The sequence below is a fragment of the Meleagris gallopavo genome, chromosome 2 (genome assembly GCF_000146605.3).
Source record: "Meleagris gallopavo isolate NT-WF06-2002-E0010 breed Aviagen turkey brand Nicholas breeding stock chromosome 2, Turkey_5.1, whole genome shotgun sequence".
NCBI lineage: Eukaryota > Metazoa > Chordata > Aves > Galliformes > Phasianidae > Meleagris > Meleagris gallopavo.
In genome coordinates this window covers 79,560,797-79,581,358 of record NC_015012.2, presented here as the reverse complement: position 1 = coordinate 79,581,358, position 20,562 = coordinate 79,560,797, and the positions used below count along the sequence as shown (strand labels likewise).

Here is a 20,562-nt window from a genome sequence, read left to right as displayed (position 1 = left end):
TTTGGCAGTCTTAATTCAGCATCCGAGACGATGTTTGGACTAGCAACCTCAGCAGAAAGACCAAATCAGACTAGCCATGACAAGAAGGACTGGTTGCCAAGCCAGGGATAGGGATACTGGTGGAGTACACCGTGCAGTACAGCAGATACTGCTCCCCAGAAAATGGAGACATCCTCCCCTGTGCACTTTTGCTCTGACACTTTGGGTAAGCCCTCAGAGGAACCATCAAATGAAATCTTAAATAAATATATATTGAAGGAAAGAGCTTCTTTGACACCAGAGACATTTGGGCTTGAAGGAGGGAAGTCAAGCAAATGGGTTTACCTCTGAATATCTGCTACAGAGTGTTTCCTCTCAATAATAAGCATGAAACCAATCTCACAGTAAACTATTTGGAGCTCTGAAGACTCCTCAGGTATTGTGTCCTGTGGTTTATCTATGCTTAACCTGTATTTTTTACAGTCTCATTTCCAATATGTCACATTTCAGATATTGTCCATCCCATACACCAGATACCTTACCACATATTTCATGCACACCCCATTCTATTGCCAGCCCTGAGGAGCACACCTCTGCTCCTCCACAGCAGCTACCTGAGGGAGTGTGTCCGTCTGTCCTAACTCATGCAAAGGACCTCAGTGGGAATGGGTAGCTAAGCTGCAGGAGATGAATGCCATTTCTGCACTGGAGAAACACAATAAAGCATGGACATAACAAAGGCCTCAAATGGATTAGTTGCTCATATTTTAGTTGGTGTGAAATATAGAAACCATCTCCCAAGCTAGCCATCTGTCTGCAAAGGCACAAAATCTAGCTAAGAATATATATATATTTTTTTTTTCTTGGAAAACTCAATGATCTGCAGTGGATGTTGTATTTGTAAATGAAATTTTGTAATTGTTCTTTTCCCAAACATGCAATAAAAGAGCAAATTGAAAAAATGTATGAACACTGTTGCTCATTTCCCCTCAGGCCCCTAACCAGGTAATGTAGAAAATCAGTTTTGATATTGCTGGAGATAGGTGGCCACTGCTCAGCATACAGGAAATATATGCATGACAAACACATGGGCTATTGAACAAAAATCTGTGAGCCACAGATAGGACTGTACCATCACTGTAGACATTCACGCTGTCTGTGCTGCTCCGTAATTAGTAACATTTACATGTTGGTTTGACAGAAAGCCTGAAACAATTATACAAATTAACACTGTGCCTTCACGGTCCAATTTATTCTACTGATACTTGAAATTTTATGTTCAAATCAGTTTTATAGTCTTTAAAAACTGGGTTGTTTTTTTTTTCCTTTGCATAGGAAGAAAACATGGAATTTTGCCTCTGTGTATTCAGCATGTGTTTAGAAACCATGTAAACACTGTTTTTTTAATATAAGCAGTAGGATCCTACAAGAGAAAAGACACTTGACTGAGCTACAATGGCTTTAAAAACAGTTCCTATCATCAGTCCATTTGCTTCTCCCTTTCCTTCTGAGACTTGTATTTAAGAGCTCTCCTGTCATGAACATTAGGACACACTTTCATCACTGCAGCTTCTGTATACTTTTTTGTCCCTTTCATTTTCTTACAAAATAAGGCCTAAGCTACAGTGACCTCAGCTGTTGATGAAAACTTTGTCTCCTCTACATGCAGTGAGAGTGTAGGGCCCAGCCAGGAAATCTGACAGCAGGCAAAGTTGAGTCCAACTTGGCACTGGAAGCTAAAACAAAGGCAAGCTACCTGAGGTCATTATAATGAAGGAAAAAAAGAGACATAAACATCACTGCTGGGGCATGCGTACACTGTTTACTGGCACTTTCATCTTACAGATTACAGTGGAGAAATGAGGTCCCACGGTAAGGACTCAGAACTGAGACTGGCAGCAATATGACTTGTGCCTATGGTTGCTATGATGTCAGATGGTGTGCACAGTGAGCTAAGCATGTGAAACATATGCATACATTAGCAGTTTATGTTCCTGAAGCCCATAGTTGCCATGACCATTACTTCTCTAGCTGAGATCACTGTTTGGAGTGTGCAAGGCAATGTCATCCTGCACTGTGTTGGATAGTGCAGATCATGGCTGCTGAGCAAACAGTCATGGTATTTAATGGCATTCTTTCTATAGAAATAATTGGATGACCCTATAAGTACAGCCTGCTGTTATTCTCAAAACAAAATCTTCTCACATATGCCTATACGTTGTTTGCTTTGCCAATATTGAAGTGTTTTCAAAATAAACCACAGCCTGATCTTCCACCCCAACAAAATGCCAGCCAGCCACCAGTGATGTCTGTACAGATCTGAAAATGAAAAGCCACGAAATGACTCAGTGTATTAGGTCACTGTGACAGCCAGGAGGTAATACCAGAGGATTTACTTTGGCTGGAGCCTGCCTTGGCTCATCTTCACTTGCAGTTTCAAAGCCAGGCTCTCATGTCAAAGCCAGGCTCTCATCTCAAGCCAGTGAGCTATAGCTTGCCCACTTCAGCAACAGTTCACCAGGTATCATGTAAATAACTAACTCAAACAGGGTTTTTTGAAATGAAATTAAAAATTCATGAATAAAAACCAAAATGATTCCTGTCCCTGACTGTAGGGAAGCAGAAAAACAGATGCACTTTACAGTTATTGGTATGTTTGTCCTCACAGCTCTCCTATGATATTGGGATACTTTAGCAGTGCCTATTGTCTCTGTAAGTTTTGTATTTAGAGGAATATCCCTAAAAATATTGTTCAGGACAATGGATTTATAACCTTGCTGAGAAATTTCAGCCCATATTACAGAGTAGATGGTAGCTATCCCCACCTTCCTCATGGAGATAATGAAAAGATGGGCATTCCTTTAAAGGTTGCATAACTTGGCTCTGAAGTGTAAAATGATGGTGAAGATCTAAATTTCCATGTATTGAACAGGAGAGTTACTCAGGGATAAGAATACAGACCATATTTATTGCAACCCAGGAAACATTAGTGACTTTCTTGAAATTCCCTTCCAAGACCAAAATGATGGCTTCAAGCTAAATGTTTCTGAATCATACAAACATCATACATTTCTAATCAGGTTTGGCTTTATTCTATCTGCATGATAAATTCATCTTTTAGGAACTGACACATACAAGCTTTTGTATAAAGTAAAACTAAACACAATAAATGTGGGTATTGTTCTGCAGTGATACAAGTTGTTTTTTTTTCCTCCCGAAATTGCATTCAACATATTTTCTTGCTTTTTTCCAGTTTTTCACTGCAAAATGACTGTTCTCTGTCTTTGCGACACAATTATTTAATTTGAATACATATTTCTTGAAACTCGAAAGTACTTTCTGGTAACCTGAAGTACAATGAAATTGCAGTATTGCAGTAACGATGTAACTCAGGTGACTCATATACCAAAGAAATTAATTGATCACTTCTAAAACATTTGCTTCTCTTAATCAGATGGGATGGTAAGGACTCCAAAATTAAAGTAAAAACATTTTAAATGTGGGTTTCAAGGAAAAGTAAAGCCTTGTATGAAATACTAAATAATTATGGCTAAATGGAATAAAAGCATTGAGACACAGAATGTTTTCAAACATAACAGGCAGTTGTTTTCTGCTTGTCCAAATGCAATAATGCACCATTAAAGTGGATACAAAAGAAGGGATGTATTTGACAAGCAGTCCTATTGCAGAAATGGATGAATAAGCATGCAAATCAGGACAACTGAAAAACTTTCAAGTAAGCATTGCTCCAGGAAAGAAAACCAATAGGCAAAACAGGGGATATGCAGAGGTCAGGGCAGGACAGAGAGAGCTCTGGCTGAGACTTGAGCAAACCCTCTGATATGTGCAGGGTCCTGGGCCATCTTGAGTCTTTTTCCAGTATTACTGACTTTTAGATTTCTCCCTTGAATATTTGTATTAAAGACTCACTGTATTTTTGTACTTTTTCTGAATTAATTCCCTTGTGATTGCTCTGCACCTCCTTCTGAGATCAGAACTCCCTTTCATCAGTTCTGACAGGTTTGTAATTTCTCTTGCTTCAGTACCTGCATATAGAGATGGTAAATAAAGCAGTACTTTAAACTGTGACTGTCTTGTTAAACACCACCTAGCACTGTTCACTCCTTATAGTCTTTTGTCTTATATTTGCATGTCACAGTCTCCTGAGCCCTGTGACAGACAACCTAAAATGTATGGATAAACAGAAAATATTGTAAAAAAAGATGTTTAATTTACCTGTAGTTCTCCTTCCATTATACTGAGGAGTTTTATCAAGTCCTCTTTAGAAAACTCTATGGACTTCTTGTTCTTTCGTTCACTAGGTCCAGGTGATTTTGAGTGCCGTTTGACAGTTGCTGAAACCATGACCTCATCTTCCTTCCGATGAGGTTTGTTCTTTTTCTTGGCATCATCCTGGAGTTTTTCGTTCTCTGCATGGCTGATGACAGGCTTGGAACTGGAGAACTGCCCGTTAGACGAGCTTTCTCCACCTTGGTTTCGGGATCTCATCCCTACCTAGAAAGAAATAAGCATTTTATAAACAAAATTACTCACAAAAAACCACAGCAGAAATACTGTCTCTTGGAAGAACAACAATCTTATAAATACTGAAATACACTGTTATACTCAAGGGAAGGGCACAGAATGCTCAAACATTTCAACAATTTTGTGTGTGGCAAACATTGAATCCAAAGCACTGGTTATAAATTAAGACAGTCCTAAAGTAAGGGTAACCATGTTTGTCAGTATGTCAAGACATTGATATGAGTTACAATGTATGGAACATTAAGTGCTGCAGGAAAATGATAAAGAACATTTTCTAGAGTCTTTTTCCAAAAGTCAACATTTTGATCATTCACAATCTATCACTATAAAATAAAAGTATGCTGAAGTAAATCTTATTTTAACATGAGGTTTCCTTGAGAGACAAGAATGCACTTAAATTATTCAAATGCATATTTCTTGAGTATAAATTCTCTATGAGAGAATGCAGTGACTACCTGACAAACAAACTCTACAGTCTCCGTCAGCAAAGCATTGGCTTTATTGGTTATTAGAGGTAACTAAGAAAACTTGGAAGGCAAACTCCATCTTAGGCTAAATACTGTCTGAGGTTGTTAGACTGCAAATGCTATGAAGGAAACCTGAAAAGAAGTTTGGATTGAGAGCACAAGAGGGCATGAAAACATTAAGAGGTAAATGGGCAGGATCAGAGCAGTCCTTCCAGAAAATTAGGTTTTCTCCAAAAAGTCAGGTCTTGGTTACTGACTCTCACAGCTCTGTTCTTTTAAGCATCTACACTGCATACTGAGGCTATTTCTATGCTAGAACATCGAACAGTGACAGTAAATGTGCCTGGGCTCCGGTACTGGACCTTCTTTATCACCAAATTGTTGGCAGCTCCTTGGCACACTTTTAGTCCAGGAGAATCACTGGCCCAAGCCAGGGACTAGTCCCAAAGACCATCCAGCTGCAGCCACTCTGTCTCAAAAGAGGAGAGTTTAGTAGTGTGAGCAAAGACAGACTGTGCTATTTGACCTCATGGACAGAATGGGAGCTTTGGGATCATTCAGTTTACAAGTAACGCAGTGTCACATAAAACACAGCTGCTAAAATCATCCTTTGTATATCATCTTCACCAAACAATAGTATTCTTGGATCCCATTAGCAACGTCAAATCAAGCCATTTGCCCTTATCTTCAGATCTTCTCATAGTTCTCTTTCTTACCATTAAGCCCTTTCCAAGTTAACATATATGCAACACATTCAACTGAAACTAGCCTAATCTGCCTGTTTCCTCCTCCAATAAAAATGTCTTCTTTTTCTTCTCCCTTGACAGTGAAGGCTTGACCAAGAAGGTTGACATTCCTTAAAGGCTCATTTACCCTGTAAGGTTTCATCTTTGTCACTGATTAAAAATGGCACAGAAGACAGTAGAGATTCATCAGTGTGTATTTCAATACTTATCAATATTAAAAAGATGTACAAAACATACTCAGATATGTTTGTTGATGGATCCATATTTCAATTTTGTCACCTTCCTATTAAGTAATAGTTATAGTACATCTAGGACTGTAATTGTCCTGTCATTATTGTCCATTAGGCAGTCTTGATCGTTGTTTGGGATCAAGATATTTCTGCCATACAAAATAAAAGGCAATAGTGAGTTTAGGCCTGCTTCAGGATCAAAGTCAAAGGTAAAATGTAAGGCAGAGCGAATTTAAATTAAGCTGGTTTCCTAAAAAAAGTCTTATTTGAAATGGCTTATATAACAGTCAAGGGAGACCATCAGAAGTTCATGTTGCCTTACTCCAATCTACTTTTGTATATGGTCATATCTTCTGCAACCTTAAGGGTTTTGTTTTGTTTTGTTTTTAAAGCCAGTTGACCTAAGATAATCAAGAACACTAGGAAGGCAAGATTTGTGCAGAAAGGTATCTTGTTTCAGATCAACTACAATCTGAGTTGCCTGAGCAAAACAAAGAAAAGAAAGCTGAGGAAGGGCCTGTACGCCTGAAACTTGCCTAGTTTTCGTATCAGTAGATCAAATGAATAATATTCCTTTGCTTCTAAATCTTTCCTTTCACTTAAATTCACCTCTGGATTTAGTTTGCAGCTTGTATGTTAGTCAAACAGATGCTTCTCAACATTGTTAACATCACACACTTTGCTGATAAGGATCTCAGAGAAGCAGATTGGAGCAAATGGAGCAAACTCTAAAATAAATTGACTAATCAGCTTGGCTAATGTTATGTTGGGCTTGTTGCGGCTTGCTACTTATTTGAGTCAGGCCAGTGTTATAAATCTCTTGCTCAGATTAGCTTTGTATTTTGGTAGTTTCACTCAGCAGGAAGATAGGATTTTTATTATCATTGGTTACTCATGCCTTTACTTCATTAACTTAGTGGAACTCAGCCAACAGCCTAAGCAAAGAGCGAATTAGACCCAAAGTTGTAGAGTGCAAGAGTTTCATGATGAGATTCCTTGCATTGTAGGTCTGCTCCTATCCAAACAATGGGTGATACAGGTACACAATGGCTTTTCACTTCCCGAATGCTTGTGTAGTGTGTTTTTCATCAAATAGCTTCGATTAAACACATAAATTACACTTTTCTAAAAACAATTCTCCATTATAGCCACAAACAATACCTGAGAACCACAGGAAATCTTTTAGGTCTCAGGTTTGTAATGGAAAAATAAACATTGTACTATGTTTCCTCTCAGATAGGGACTTTCAATTTGTTTAACTTTAATGGATTTTTAACTTTCCAGCCATACTTCCTCTCAGGAGAGAGCACTTGGGATTCAATCTGTCTGTATTTTCTGAGTATTTCCTTCTGAGTCCCTGTGGGCCACAGCCTCCAGCTACTTTCATCTCTTAACCATGGCTTATTTTTCATGGATTACAGTGAATGGCCTCGTGGCTCTAGAACATCTTACATGTTTTAAGAATGAATATTGCAGGTCTCTCTTACACATGTTTTCCACTGGAAAACAGATTATTTCGTTACACTGCTTGGTAACACGTTACGTTAATGATCCCTCTGTAGAAAGATGACTCAGCCTGAAGGTGCACAAGAGAATTTAAATTTAACTCATGACTAGTTGAGATACAGCATAATCAACTATATGCACTGAGCTACATATGCCAAACTTCATGTAAACCAGTGTGTCACCCTGTCACACCATAACTCGGGACAGCCACTTTAATCCACCTGTCCCCGTGGGAACAGAGATAGCAATTCATGAAGCTTTGTAAAGACTGAATAGTGGACTATAGCTTTGTAAGTATGCTAATGAAGAAACAACAAATACGTATTTAAAGTGTGCTTTAACTCAGTGTAAACCAATATAAGTCCACAGGGACAAATGACAATTTGTGTTTTTTTCAAAAGTCATGCATACAGAGGCACAGTAGCTTAAGCAACTGTATGGAGCTTTGCATCAACTAGCTAATTAGACTATGATTGTCACTAAAGAAGTCAAACCTTTGTAATTTATAAAATTTATTTGGAATCTGTAGATTTATTTTACAGCAAGTCTTACATCACACTAAGTGTGCCAGTGTGCTACTCAGGGACGCTGCCCTTAATAGCATTACTTTGTATAAAAGCTTGTCAAAATCAGAGCAGTGATGACAACTACTCTTGTCTTCAGTTAACAATGTTGATACTTTTCCAATCTTATCCAAACACAAAGGTGTTGTATGCTGAAACCGGAGGTGCAGGTGAACTCAAGCCTAAACAATGACAGGAAGGGCTGGAATTTTGATATTTACATAGTAATTTTTAAGGAGTTTGAGGGTCAAAGTCAGTGGCATGATCCAGCTGGTCCACAGTGCTCTACGACTACAAAGCAGCTGTAAGACTGATTTCTAATTAGAGCAGTGTGAAGCAGCCAAAACATACCAGTGATCTTGGCTGAAATACAGTGTTTGGGAATGAGGCCTAATATTATCATTCTGGATATCCATCTGCATTTCTGAAACCATCATAAACATGAAAAGTTTTTGAGCAGTTGCACACCATTACTTTGGTCTCCCAAACTTGGCATATTTCACCCCAGTAACCAACTTGGTACTGGGGACACTGCCTGTCTAATTATGCTAACAAATGTTCTCCTGCTGTCCACTCTGATCACATCTCTGTGTCTTACAGCATTCCTGGTTTGCTAAAGGTATTGTGATCACTGAAGAAATAGCTGGTATGATTTATAAAGGCTTTAGTATTTAATATTTAATTCTGCTGTGTTTTTTTTTCCATCCTTTCTCATATTGCACATTAAACTGGAAATCTTTCCTAATAGTCTCCAGTCAAACAAGAAGGCTTTATATGATCAGTCACCTTAATTTCGACATTTATTGGCTACTCATTTCAATATGTTCTCACAGCATTGGTACTTGGCAGGGGAACTCTTCAGTCTCTCCTCTTCTTCCCTCGTCAGTTAAGCTATAAGCATTAAAGACAAATGCTATGATTATTTACTTGAGTCTGTATTGTTGCTTTGGGCACAAGTCCTTCAGTTTTCACAAGTTAGCAATCCACACAAAATTTTATGAAATAACCTTTATGTTAGTTTTACTGACAGAGGGAGGAAATCTGTGAGGAATTTGCTGAGTAGGATGTCAAGAGAGGGCAGGCTGCTTGCTGTTCCAGACTTTTCCCCCGTCAACAGCAATTTGTTCTCCCCAGAGCTCTTTAAATGATGGGTAAGATTAGGCTCCATTATTTGTGCTATTACAATCAGAAAATGTAAAAAGGTTCTTTGAACTTAACATGTAGTCCATCCTGCTAACTGGACACGCTGACTTTGGCTTGGTAGTGCTTTCTCCTAGAATAATAATAACAATAAATAATAATAATAATAATAATAATAATAATAATAAATAATAATAATGTTGTAATAAATAACTAATGTTGATTTACAGCCATGATATGGTTGTTGCCTTTGGCTGCAAATTTGTAGTCTGTAGTTCAGTTGAAGATCTAACTGATTAAGATATCACATGGAAGTGTTGGGTTTCTGACAGGCTAACAATGAATTGCAGGGTCAGTGCAATTGGGCTATTACTGAGCCAAAAAATTGTTTCTCAGTTTCGGCTTTCAGAGCTGTATGATGGGGAACTGCATCTTTCGGGGCTGGACAGGCTGCAGGAGTGAAGCAGAGCGTGGTGCAGAAGGGCCTGGTATGTGGCAGAGACCTCTGTGCAAAGACTGCTGAGCAGCGCCAGGAATGAAAGATAAATTAAAAAATGCTCCAAGTGGAGATCAAAGCAAATAACTCCCTGATAAATCTGAAACTTCCCATAAATGGGGAAGAGAGCTGGACAAAATGTTTAAATAAAATCAGTCAAAATCTACAAGCAATAAGTACCAACAAAGCAAAACAAAAAAGGATGACACCTTCTCAGACCTCAGGAAGAGAGGAAGATAAGGACATCAAATTGACCTTGTTGTCTTAAAAACCTTCAGTAAGGTCCATCCCACATGGGGATGGATGGCTTTATCCTCAGCGGATCTGGATAGCCAGAAAAAGGCTTTTTGGCCTCAGCAGTGTGGTCATTACAGGACAAACATTTAGAGACAATTGTTCATGCCACCTCAGAGACTGGCTAAAATTACTATCAGGTAGGCAGTTTTCCTGAAGTCTGTGTTTGTTACTGCAGTTTTCACTGACTTGAAGAAAACAAGGGGAACCAAAGTACCAATGGGTTCCCACAGGAGAATGGAGACTGATGGCTGAGCTGCCTTATTGGGCTTGGGTGCTGTGCAAAGCAAACGTGTGTCAGACTGCAAACCGTCAGCAGCTCAACAACAATGTGCCAGGGGAACACAGACCTCATTCTTGATTTGTTCTCACAGATGAATCCATGTTTGTTTCAGTCATGCTGGTCAGAAGAGATCTTTATACCAAGTGACTAATACAATGAAGAACAGAACAAATATCTACCCTTAGCAGTTCTGGAGTTTCCTGAATTTCTAAACTTTGGTAAGTGGAGCATTAATCATTTTTCTCTTGATTCCCCATGGTCTCTTGTCCTCATACGAATCTGCAAAAGCAAACAGTGAAAGGTCTCTGCTCCTTCTGGCAGTATTATGCATTATATGTGTACTTTTGTGAGAGTTTGCACTAGTTACTTACCCTAAGTACTGGAGTTTGGTACAGAAGTATAGGTACCTTGTGAATCAGAACAGTCCTCTAGTCAGTGAACAGCCTGAATAACCAAGCTCTAATAATTATGCAGACTAGGAGAGGACTTGTGGCTACTACACAACATCACTGCTGCCTTCATCCTGTCACCTAGTCTGCCTCCAGAGCAAGAAAAGCATTTATCATATAGGCGTGATGAGCACATGTGCTGAGACTCATGCACTGAGGATGAGATGTTAGCATACACCTTCCCACTGATACTGCCTGGATAGCAGGACCACTTGTCAGCAGCACTACTGCCTGCACTCAGGAGAGGTGGAGAAGTCATGGCATTGTTCAGGGATCTCATGCAGGACAGAGACACTGCAACGTGACAGAATAGTGTCACAGTCTTTCTCATTTTTGGGTACAATACATGGAGTTTCATGGGCAGAAGAAATTTGTGTAGCTTTAATTATAAGAAAGAAGGATTATTTGTCCCTAATAGAAGTAGGATAAAAATGCAGTGACTGTTTCAGACGCAGAACATGCATTATTTTCTTCTGTCAGGCCACTGCTATCTTATTAATCCCTAATCTGTTTTTGTCATTTTTTTCTTTTATGCCGCTAGCAGATAGGGTAGAACATTAGCAAAATTATAGCAGATTTACTTGCTGAGATATAGCATGAGATTCTGTAAATCCTTTTTGCCTCATCAAATATTTCTTATAGCTCCTAAAATTGATTCTTACAACACTGAGCATAATAGCACATGGATTATATTCACCAAAGAGTACATTCATAATATTTCCATAATTAGAAAAAGAAATGAGAGGAATAAGCATGAGTGTTTGAAAGAAGAAAAGAAAAAGATGTCCGAAAATTCCATATTCAAGTGCCATTCTGAACGGTTATAATCTACTTGAAAGCAGAAAATAATTTCACAAAGCTAAGAGGAAACCCAGTCATCACTAAGGCAGATTTATACCGCTTTAACACCATTTTCTTAATTCCAAGATAAACTCTTCTTTGGCTAAACTATGGCACAGCTTTACAAATAACATAGTTTATGCTGGTATAATTCCATTAATTTTGTCATTTTCAGACAAACTTGTGGTTTCAACTGAAATACTTTTGCGTGAGTAACACATGCTGACCAAACTAAATAGTAACATAGTCTTGTTTCACAGAAATTCATGTCTCCCAGGCTTCATCTGGAAAAACATCTTGGATACATGAGGCATGAGGAACAATAAGCTATTAGTTCATCATACAGTCAAAGAAAATCTTCCACTTTTACATATCACTCTACTTGTGTTTTGATTACTATGCTTCCCAGTTGCCAGAAGGTACAAACAGGAGTTATGGAGAAGATGGCTCAAGTAACTCACAGCACTAGATAAACATGCCCTTGGGTCCAGTGAGGGTTTAGGTATTTATTCACCAGATTGGCTGAAAGAGACCGGCCAGGAGCAAGCTAGGTGGCAGAAGTGCTCAGTATTTGTGGTGCAGACTTTCTAGCATATTCCAACTGAGTTGGAAGAGATGGGAAGCTGGCTCCCACTCATCCCTCTTCCCAGGCTGTTTACATCCTTCTGGAGTAGCTCATGCCCAGGACTACTTCTGATGTGAAGGAAAAGGACAGATTTTTTGAGGAGAAAAATACCCCTGCTTGTTGGGTCTGCAAAGCTCACAAGCAGCTCATGGGGTCTGTTCAGTATCAATCATGGGCCGCTCAGCATCAATCAAGACATGGCCACCCTTCAAGGGCTGGATCAGCACTGAGTCTTGTTTGATTATTGCACCTTGTACAGCTTTCAGCCCTTTCGGTTATTCCATTTTGATGAAAAAAATCAAACTGTGAACGTCAGATGAAGATAAAAATTGCAGCATCACATCAGTTTCGGTTTGAACCCACTAAACATTTGTTTTATCACCTGACAGCCAGAACATGCCTGGAAAATGGTAAGGGAGGTGATACAGATTAGCTGGCCTACCAAAGATTCTTCACTCTTGCAAATGGATAGTCTTTGGTGTTAAGTAAACATTAGTCATTTCTGTTTTGTTGACAGTACACAATCAAGCTTACAACCTCCAAGATCAAACAAGAGCGATGTTATACCTCTTTTAAGTAGTTTTTAGAAGATCACTGTCATTATAGTAATGCATTTTCTGCTGCAAAAATGGCAGAAAACTGCTGAAAGCAGCACTGGACAGGAGCTAGCTGATAATCATCCTGGCTTTTGTCCCCAGGTACCTTGTCCCTGTCCTTAGAATGACCAAGCAAAATACCTAAAACCAGTTTACCACTGAGGAACACAGCATGGAAAGTAAAGTCAGTCTGTGGTCCTTGCAGTTAGACTTAAACTAAAAATATATTTTGACAAAATGACACGGCAAATAGGGAATGCTCTTAGAAAATAAGGAAACTATTATTAGCTTTCTACAAAATCTATTTCAACTTCTCACATCAAAATTATATTTCATTTCAAAGTTAACTTGGATTTTACTAAGTGTGAGACAAGACAAAAAGCTAAGTGTCCCAAAAGCTAATTTCAAGGTTTGGGACTGGGGTAGCATTTTGTGTTTCTTGCTGACCAGACACGAATCTGTTTTCAGTAACTGATTTGCAGATTTGCAGAGCTGTGGTTATGAAGAAACTGGTAAACAACAATAGCTATATTTTGCACTTGACTCATTTTTATTTCTGTTGTTTTATAAAAATAACAAAAAAATAAAAACAAAAGAATGAGAAGAAGTACGTAGATACGCTCCCAGATTTTACAGCAAAGAAAAACTTATATACAGGACCTGTATCTTCTACAAATATTGTCTCCAAGAGACAACAGTGAAAAAACACATCTGCAGCATCTCAAATTTCAGCTGTCAACCGAAGCAGGGAGCAAGTTCCAAAACTCTCTCAGTGACTCCTTTGTGGGAAGTTTCAGTTGTTGATAGACATACAGTACCAGCTTGCACATGAATGCCTGGACTATTGGTGAGAGGTGAATTTAACTCCTTTCATTAAACAGAGCTGTGATCCACCTCCTAAGAAGTTTTCCTCTGCCAAGGCTAACTGGTTTCAAAACAAAGAGTTAAAAATTCCCCCTGACGCTAAACCAGCCCGTGGACTTCACTATCAATTTTGGTGATTTACAATAATATCTTTCCCATTGAAAAACAAAAAAGAACAAACAAACAAACCAAACACGAATTCTCTGGCTACATGTATACTAGAGATTAACCATGGCCAGGGCTGCTCTCTGCCTGTGAGGCCAGCTGTCCTGGAAAATCCTTCAGGCTCTTAAGCCCTCTTAGCATCCATAACATGCTGGCTGCATCCACAACATGCTGGCTGCATCCACACTGCTCACTGAGAATAGCTCCTATCCCTTGCTGACTCCCAAAACATGCTCTGAGATGGTTTGGGAGGGTGTTAAGCGGCCTTTTCAAAAGTGTGCCAAGGGCTACTCCAGTTGTTTAAGAGCACATTCACTTCTCGCTATCCATGCTCATGCTCTGGCACTGCATAATTTCTAGCCTGTCCTTTTCTCTCCTCCATTGCCTGCTCCTTTACAAAGGAAATGGAAAACTACTCAGCTCTGCAAAGGGAAAGTCCAACTTGCCATAATTACTGAGAGAAACAGAAAATAAGCTGAGGGTGGTGGGAAAACAGAAAAGAAAACATATTTTATGTAAGTTAGGTCAAGGCACGCAGAAGTGTACTACTCATCCTGGAAGTGTATTTTTAAGCTAGGACTGATGGATGGTGGAACAGTTTGCTGCAGCTGAAGGACAGAGGTTGCACAACATTCTCACTTCTTATCAGGTCTTTTATGGCTTTTGCTGGTCCTGGTGACACAAAATTTGAGCTCTTCTGCTAATGAACATGACACTGATAAAAGGACTAGCACTGCAAGGCTCCAATGACTCTTGCATTATTGAAGGCCCTGGCCTTCAGTTGTCATTACCATTTGTATAGAGGTGAAATGAAAGGAGAGTCTTACTTAATTCCTGGCAGTGCCAGCCCACTGACTGTCATTATTTCCTGTATTCCTGCAAGCTTTCCACTGACTTAACACATGGCGAAAAAAAAAAAAAAAGTAAAGAAGTAAATGTTAATCTAAATGATTTAAATAATACCAATGCTGACATGTGCTGCATGCAGCAGCACAAAAACCTTGAGACACTTCACCTGGGCATTGATAGTAGTCACATTTTCTTCAACGGTTTTCCTATGTGGAAACCATTTTTAGGTGGCTCTCCTAATGTCTTGGCTTCAGAATCCCCAGACAATTTTTTTCTTTTTTTCACTTGAAAAGAATGAAGTTAAACAGTTATGCTGCATCTACAGTTTAAGCTGGGTTTGATCTTTTTTTGACAATCCTCTCAGTGTTAATCTGCTCAAATTTTCATCTGGCTTTTTAGTTCACCATAAAAAGTCAGGCTTAACTGGAAACACAGTAGAGCTGCCTTCAGTAGCAGAAGAAAAGAGAGGAAGAGGCAAATAAATATCCCTGTCTGGTCTCACAGTAACAAAACTAAAATTCCTTGCTTGCCAGAACCTCTGTACTTTTTAAAAACCAATTTCAATGAGGATAAAATTAAATGAATTGCATTTACCTCACTGTAACTAGAAAAAAAAAAAAAGGAGATTGAATTTTCTTTCTTTTCCACTAGTTTAGAGAAAAAAAAAATCTTAGCTGCTTTTCTTAGAAAGTAATTTCAGTTCAGAGCCATGAAAATATATTACAAGGAGCAACTACAAATGGAGTGGGTGTTTTACAAGTCTGCCTGAAGATAAAATCTTTTGCACTGGCACAAATTCACACTGTTCAGCTTTAAGTATCTCACTTATGTGACAGGGTTAGGAGTTTAGGTTTCATCTGCAATCTGCAGTGTCTCTGAAATGGAGTCTGAGCTCTCTGAGAGTATGTCAAGACATCACGACTGGTCTCCAGCTCAGTCACACAGCCTCACTGACCACTGCTGAAGCTTGCCATGGCTCCTTTCTATCAGAGAATGTATTTCCTGGCTTTCTTTCCATAGAAAAAAATATGCTGTGAAGAGAGCAGTGGAACTCCAGCCTCCTTGTGAGAGGACCTGGCTGTAGGACAGTGCTGTATCTTGCACCTGGAAAGCTCTGGGATATCTCCACTTTGCACCTTAGAGAGAGTCTTCACAAAGTCTGTGCCCCTAATCTGGGGGAGGCATTTAGCTGGCTGATAGACCAGAGCTGAATGAATAAATGCAATATCATGCAGGCTGGTTTTGCTGCTGGGTGGAGCAGCAGCGGCAGGTGCCTGGGACCTCATTATCTGCATCTGGCACATAGCCTGCTTGGTGGCAAGAGTTAGAACAGGATGGAGGTTGTGGGATGTGCTCCTCTGTTCCTTCACAATCCCTGTCATAAGCAACCCTGCCAATTTCATGGTAATGGTGGCTTGTGCTTGTTTCCATGAGGTAACAAGTAATTTCAGAAACAGCAATAAGCAATGGCTCTATGTTAGATACTGTTTGATATATTTTTTTTCAGTTAGAGCAAGTGAAATACATCAGAAACTCATTTTTGCTAATGATGGTAAGTGTGAAAAAAATAAAATTTTCAAATACCTGTTTCCTATGAAGTGTACGGCAGAAGAGCAATTTGGTTCTGAGCATTGCTGAAGGGAGCTGGTGCTTCTAAATATTACAGCCTCGTAATGCAAATTGAAAAGATTAATTTGACCTTTCATAAAAAGAACAAAATGTTTTTCGTAACAAAAAAAAGCTGAGGGGAGGCACACATAGATTTAATTTGTAAATGAGGCAAGAAGCCACATAAGAAAGCAGTGTATAGAGAAATCACTGTTTCTCTTCAGTTACTGAAAAACTGTCTGAGAAAATGTTTTCCCCAGCACTTATGTAATGTCTCAGCATTTCTTATTTGTTTACTTAAATATTTTTCATCTGCCTTCAAGGAAGCATAGGTGACTGAGAAATTACTTTGGGTTGCTTCTCTCCTGTGTTGTGTGGTGGACCTGTGGCCTTGGCAAGGAGGCGCTGTGGGTGATGCTGGCAGTAGCTGCTGGCTCATGGGGAGAGAGCCAGCCCCTAGCCCACGCTGCATGCGGGGTGCTTGGAGAGACAGAGATTTGCAACGGCCAGAGGGTGGGTGAACCAGGATGACAAACCAGCAGCACATGAGGAAGGCTGACACTGCTGGCTATTCTCAAATGCATTGGGACTTTGAATAAAATATTCTCTTTCCCAAATTGTTGGTAAGGATGGGAATAGATCTTAAAAAGCATTAGATGAAATCTGATACAGTATTGATCATGTGGAGAAAAACTGTGTGGCTTAAACAAGAGCTTAATGCCAGTTTTCCTCGGCATAAATGATTGTTATGATCAAAAGCTTAATCCTTCCTTCTCTATCTAAACTGCTCAAAATGATATTATTAATGCTTTTAATAATATCATTATCAAATTAATATAATATAATTAATACTTATAAGTTTCTCACCTATGGTTTGGGAAAAAGATTAACCTGTTTTCCTCCATTGAAGATGGAAATATGGAAATTCGCCTCTTGCCATGTTTCCTTTTTTTTTTAATCTTATTCTATCAGCTATCTTAAGAAATAAGACATAACCTCATGTGTTCATTTTTTGCCACTCCCCAATTTATTCTCAGTGAGAATAAACCTTACTCAGGTTTCTATCCCTCATGCAAATATCAGGATGAGCTTTGAGTACAACCTCCTTCCCTGCGCAGCCTACCAATAAGAGCTTTTCCTTATCTGTATGAGTTCACATGCTTTTTTCCAGACCTGCCCAGCTGGTCTAGACCACAGCACAGGGACCTGAGTGGTGAGCTCAGCTCTCCAGGAGAGCATGCTCAGAGCAGCTGAGCCTCTGCTGAATGTGCTGCTGGGAGTACTTCAGAAGGATTTCAGAAAAGTCAGGACAAAGTCTTTGAGTTATAAAATATATATATTTCTTGACTGAATAATTGAGGATATTGTATACCTTAAACCTGAAAGACTCTGCTAAACAAAACGCAATTTGAGGAGTACATTCACTTCTTGTTAAAATATTTATCAGCTAGGAAGGCAAATTAAATTTATCAATTCATGTTCATTTCTATTCAGTTACATTACTTTTATCTGCAGTCTTTTAACATTTGTATATTACTTTCTTAGAGAAGCCATTAAACTCAGCCAAAACCCCAAAATATTATTGCCCTCCACATTAAGTTCTAAAAGTCATTTAATCAAAGTTAATTTCAAAATCTGATATCCTGCTATACATTTTAAATTCATCCTGTACAAGAACATAGAGTGTATGTCTAAGAGCATAAATACTAAAAACAATCAACCATTGGTTTTCCACTTGGCTCTGGGACTATAAAACTGACCTGAGATGAAATTACCATATTTAGAAAGTCTCTGTATAGCTGGGAGCTTGTCACATGATTGGCCTGAGATGGCTAAAGAATTACAATTAGAGTAATGAGAAAGACTAGAAAATAAAAATATTGTCAGAACCCAGAATTTAGCATTGTGCCCCAGACTGGTGTGTCAGCAGCACACACATCTTCCCTGCACTCAGCACAGCTGCAGTCTGAAGTAATGTTGTGTACTTGGCACTTGACTTCTACAGGTAGCCAACTACATAGCATTATCCCCGTGCAGTAAACAACAACAAAGCTGGAGAGGTCCTTATGCATTCCTGCCACTTAATCATCTCTTGTACCTTGAAGAGGTATTTCTAGAAAGGAAAAAAAAAACAACAAAACAAAACAAAACAAACAAAAACAACAAAAAAAAAACCCAACTCACAACAGAATTGTTCTTCCCACTGTATCTTCCAAAAAGCTGAAAAGTAGCATTTTATTTGGCTTTCCCCAAACTTACAGAAATTTTTCCAAATTCCTAAAAGTATGGTGGATTAAGTGGCTTGTTTAAGTAACGGAAGAGTTATTGGACCTCATAACACATGCACATTTTCAAATAAAAAGGAAGATACTGTGGGCTTTTAATCTGATTTAAAAAAAAAAAAAAAAATCTGTTAACTAGAAACACATCATTAACTTTGTATTCACATCAACTTTGTACCAGAGAAAAATAAACTTTTCTTTGTGTGATGTTATTGGGTAAAAGAGTAACTATGTAAATTTAAGAAATAAACTTATTTATGTCAAGTTAATGGAAGTTAGCATTATGAGTGACAGTATAAGGAGGATTATATGATTTACTGCAGGTTTCGATCAACTAAAAATAGAAAGGCTATACAAGCCATAAAAATTGCACAATGTACAATTTGCAGTTCCAGGAATATTGTGTGTGCAATCCTTGACTACAAATGGAGTTGCTTTCAGCCTGTTAAGATAGATCTTCTTGGGCCATAATTAATATAGACAATCCCAAGCTTTTCAAATAAGTCAGATATGAATATGAAATGATATTGGACTTAAAGTTGTGAGATTTTTATAGAACTACTTTTTGAACTGAGTTCAAAATTTCAAGGTACGTTCCAGCACCATGAAACATTTTAAAACTGGAAATAAAGATTACTGCATTACTAATGTGGTTCTAGCAACAGGGCTTTTGTAAGAGAGGCAAAATTCCAAACAATATGAGACACCCAATGTAGTCATTGGAGTCTGCGGTTCCTGCTGAAGAGTTCATCCTTATGATAACTCCTGAATGCAAAGTGCTCATTATTGTCTTATAATACCTGGAAATTTCAGGGAAAATAAATAATAATTCCTGAGGGCTTTGGCAGCTCTGAAATTCAGATGAGCCTCTGAAAGGCAACAAGTCATTTTGTTCACCTCCTGGAGCTGACACCTGCAGGAAACTCAAGAGGTGCTTTCCAGCCATGCTACTGAAACTGAAAGGTAACTAATTTAGGAATGGTACTCCAGGTGGCAGCCGTTCAGCCCCTGGTGTACAGCAGTACCTGTGTTGAGGGATGCTTCCAGGGCAGGGGCTTCACTAGAATCTAGTTCCACATGGGGGAGGAGGAAGTTGAGGATGGAGCTGTCCCTGTGCCATCGCTCTGCTGCTCCCACCTGGGGCTGACTGGAGTCCCTGCTGCTCCCTGGAGAAAAGATAAGGCTCAGGGGCTGCACACGATGACTAAATGGAGAAGAGTGTCTTATACTTGTTCAGCCTGCTAGCCAGCTGGCCAGCTGGAAAACATGGGCTTCCAGATTTAAAATGGCTTAAAAATATATGGTTGTTTGTTTGTTTGTTTGTTTACCTTAAAGATTCCCTTTGACTTTATCAGTGTGTCTCCAAAGCCAGTGCACAGCAACATGAAGAATCTGGGCAATGCATTTGACAATACTATATAGTAATACCAATTGAGGCAATGAAATCTCCTGCTGCCACCTGAGAGCTGGTGCCACAAACTGAAGATCTCTGCTTTAATTTAGCAATCAATGTCAAGTAAAACTCTCCATCCAAAAGAGAACAACTTTTACAAGTGAAGAAAAAAACTGGTAGATAATGTGCTGAGTTCCTCACTGAGTAGACTAGTTCTGCAAAATAGACACAACTCAATTCAGTGCAAAGATAAAGAGAAGTAACCTATCTTGCTCAGCCCATCCTGTAGTCCCACTACACATAGTCTGCAGATTTCTAGCTGCTCAGAGGGAATGCATGACCCCTTTGCTTGGCCAAGCTGGGCAATCAGCAGCACAGCAGAAGCTGCAAACCAGTTTCTTGCAGTGCTTGCAAGGCAAATAAAGACTGGGAGCATGATGTCAACTCCAAAAACCAAAGAAGTTTAGCAGACGTGGGGAGAATTGGAATATTGGGGGGTACACAGGGAACAAAGTCATAACACCAGAGGAAGGAAAAAAGTTCATTTGTGATTTGATTAGTTTGTGTAAGCAAGCAGAATTTGAATCCATTTTTCACACTCCCTGAATATTGTCCCAACTTTCTCAAACATGCAGTGCAGTT

At 39.0% G+C, this 20,562-nt stretch overlaps 1 protein-coding gene across 2 annotated transcripts in view; it reads right to left on the bottom strand.

The window, feature by feature from the left end:
* The window catches only part of FILIP1 (filamin A interacting protein 1), a 33,465-nt gene extending 13,763 nt beyond the window's left edge, over positions 1–19,702 (bottom strand). The window contains exons 1-2 of one of the 2 annotated variants that reach the window (XM_019613161.2): positions 19,553–19,702; positions 4,216–4,494 (exon numbers count right to left, since the gene is read on the bottom strand). In XM_019613161.2, the coding sequence (XP_019468706.1) occupies positions 4,216–4,488 (273 nt within the window). In that variant the 5' untranslated portion in view covers positions 4,489–4,494; positions 19,553–19,702. Of the gene's footprint in view, positions 1–4,215; positions 4,495–10,428; positions 10,513–19,552 lie in introns of those variants that run through there. The other variant, XM_019613162.2, reaches the window with a different exon arrangement.
* Positions 19,703–20,562: the final 860 nt, after the last annotated feature.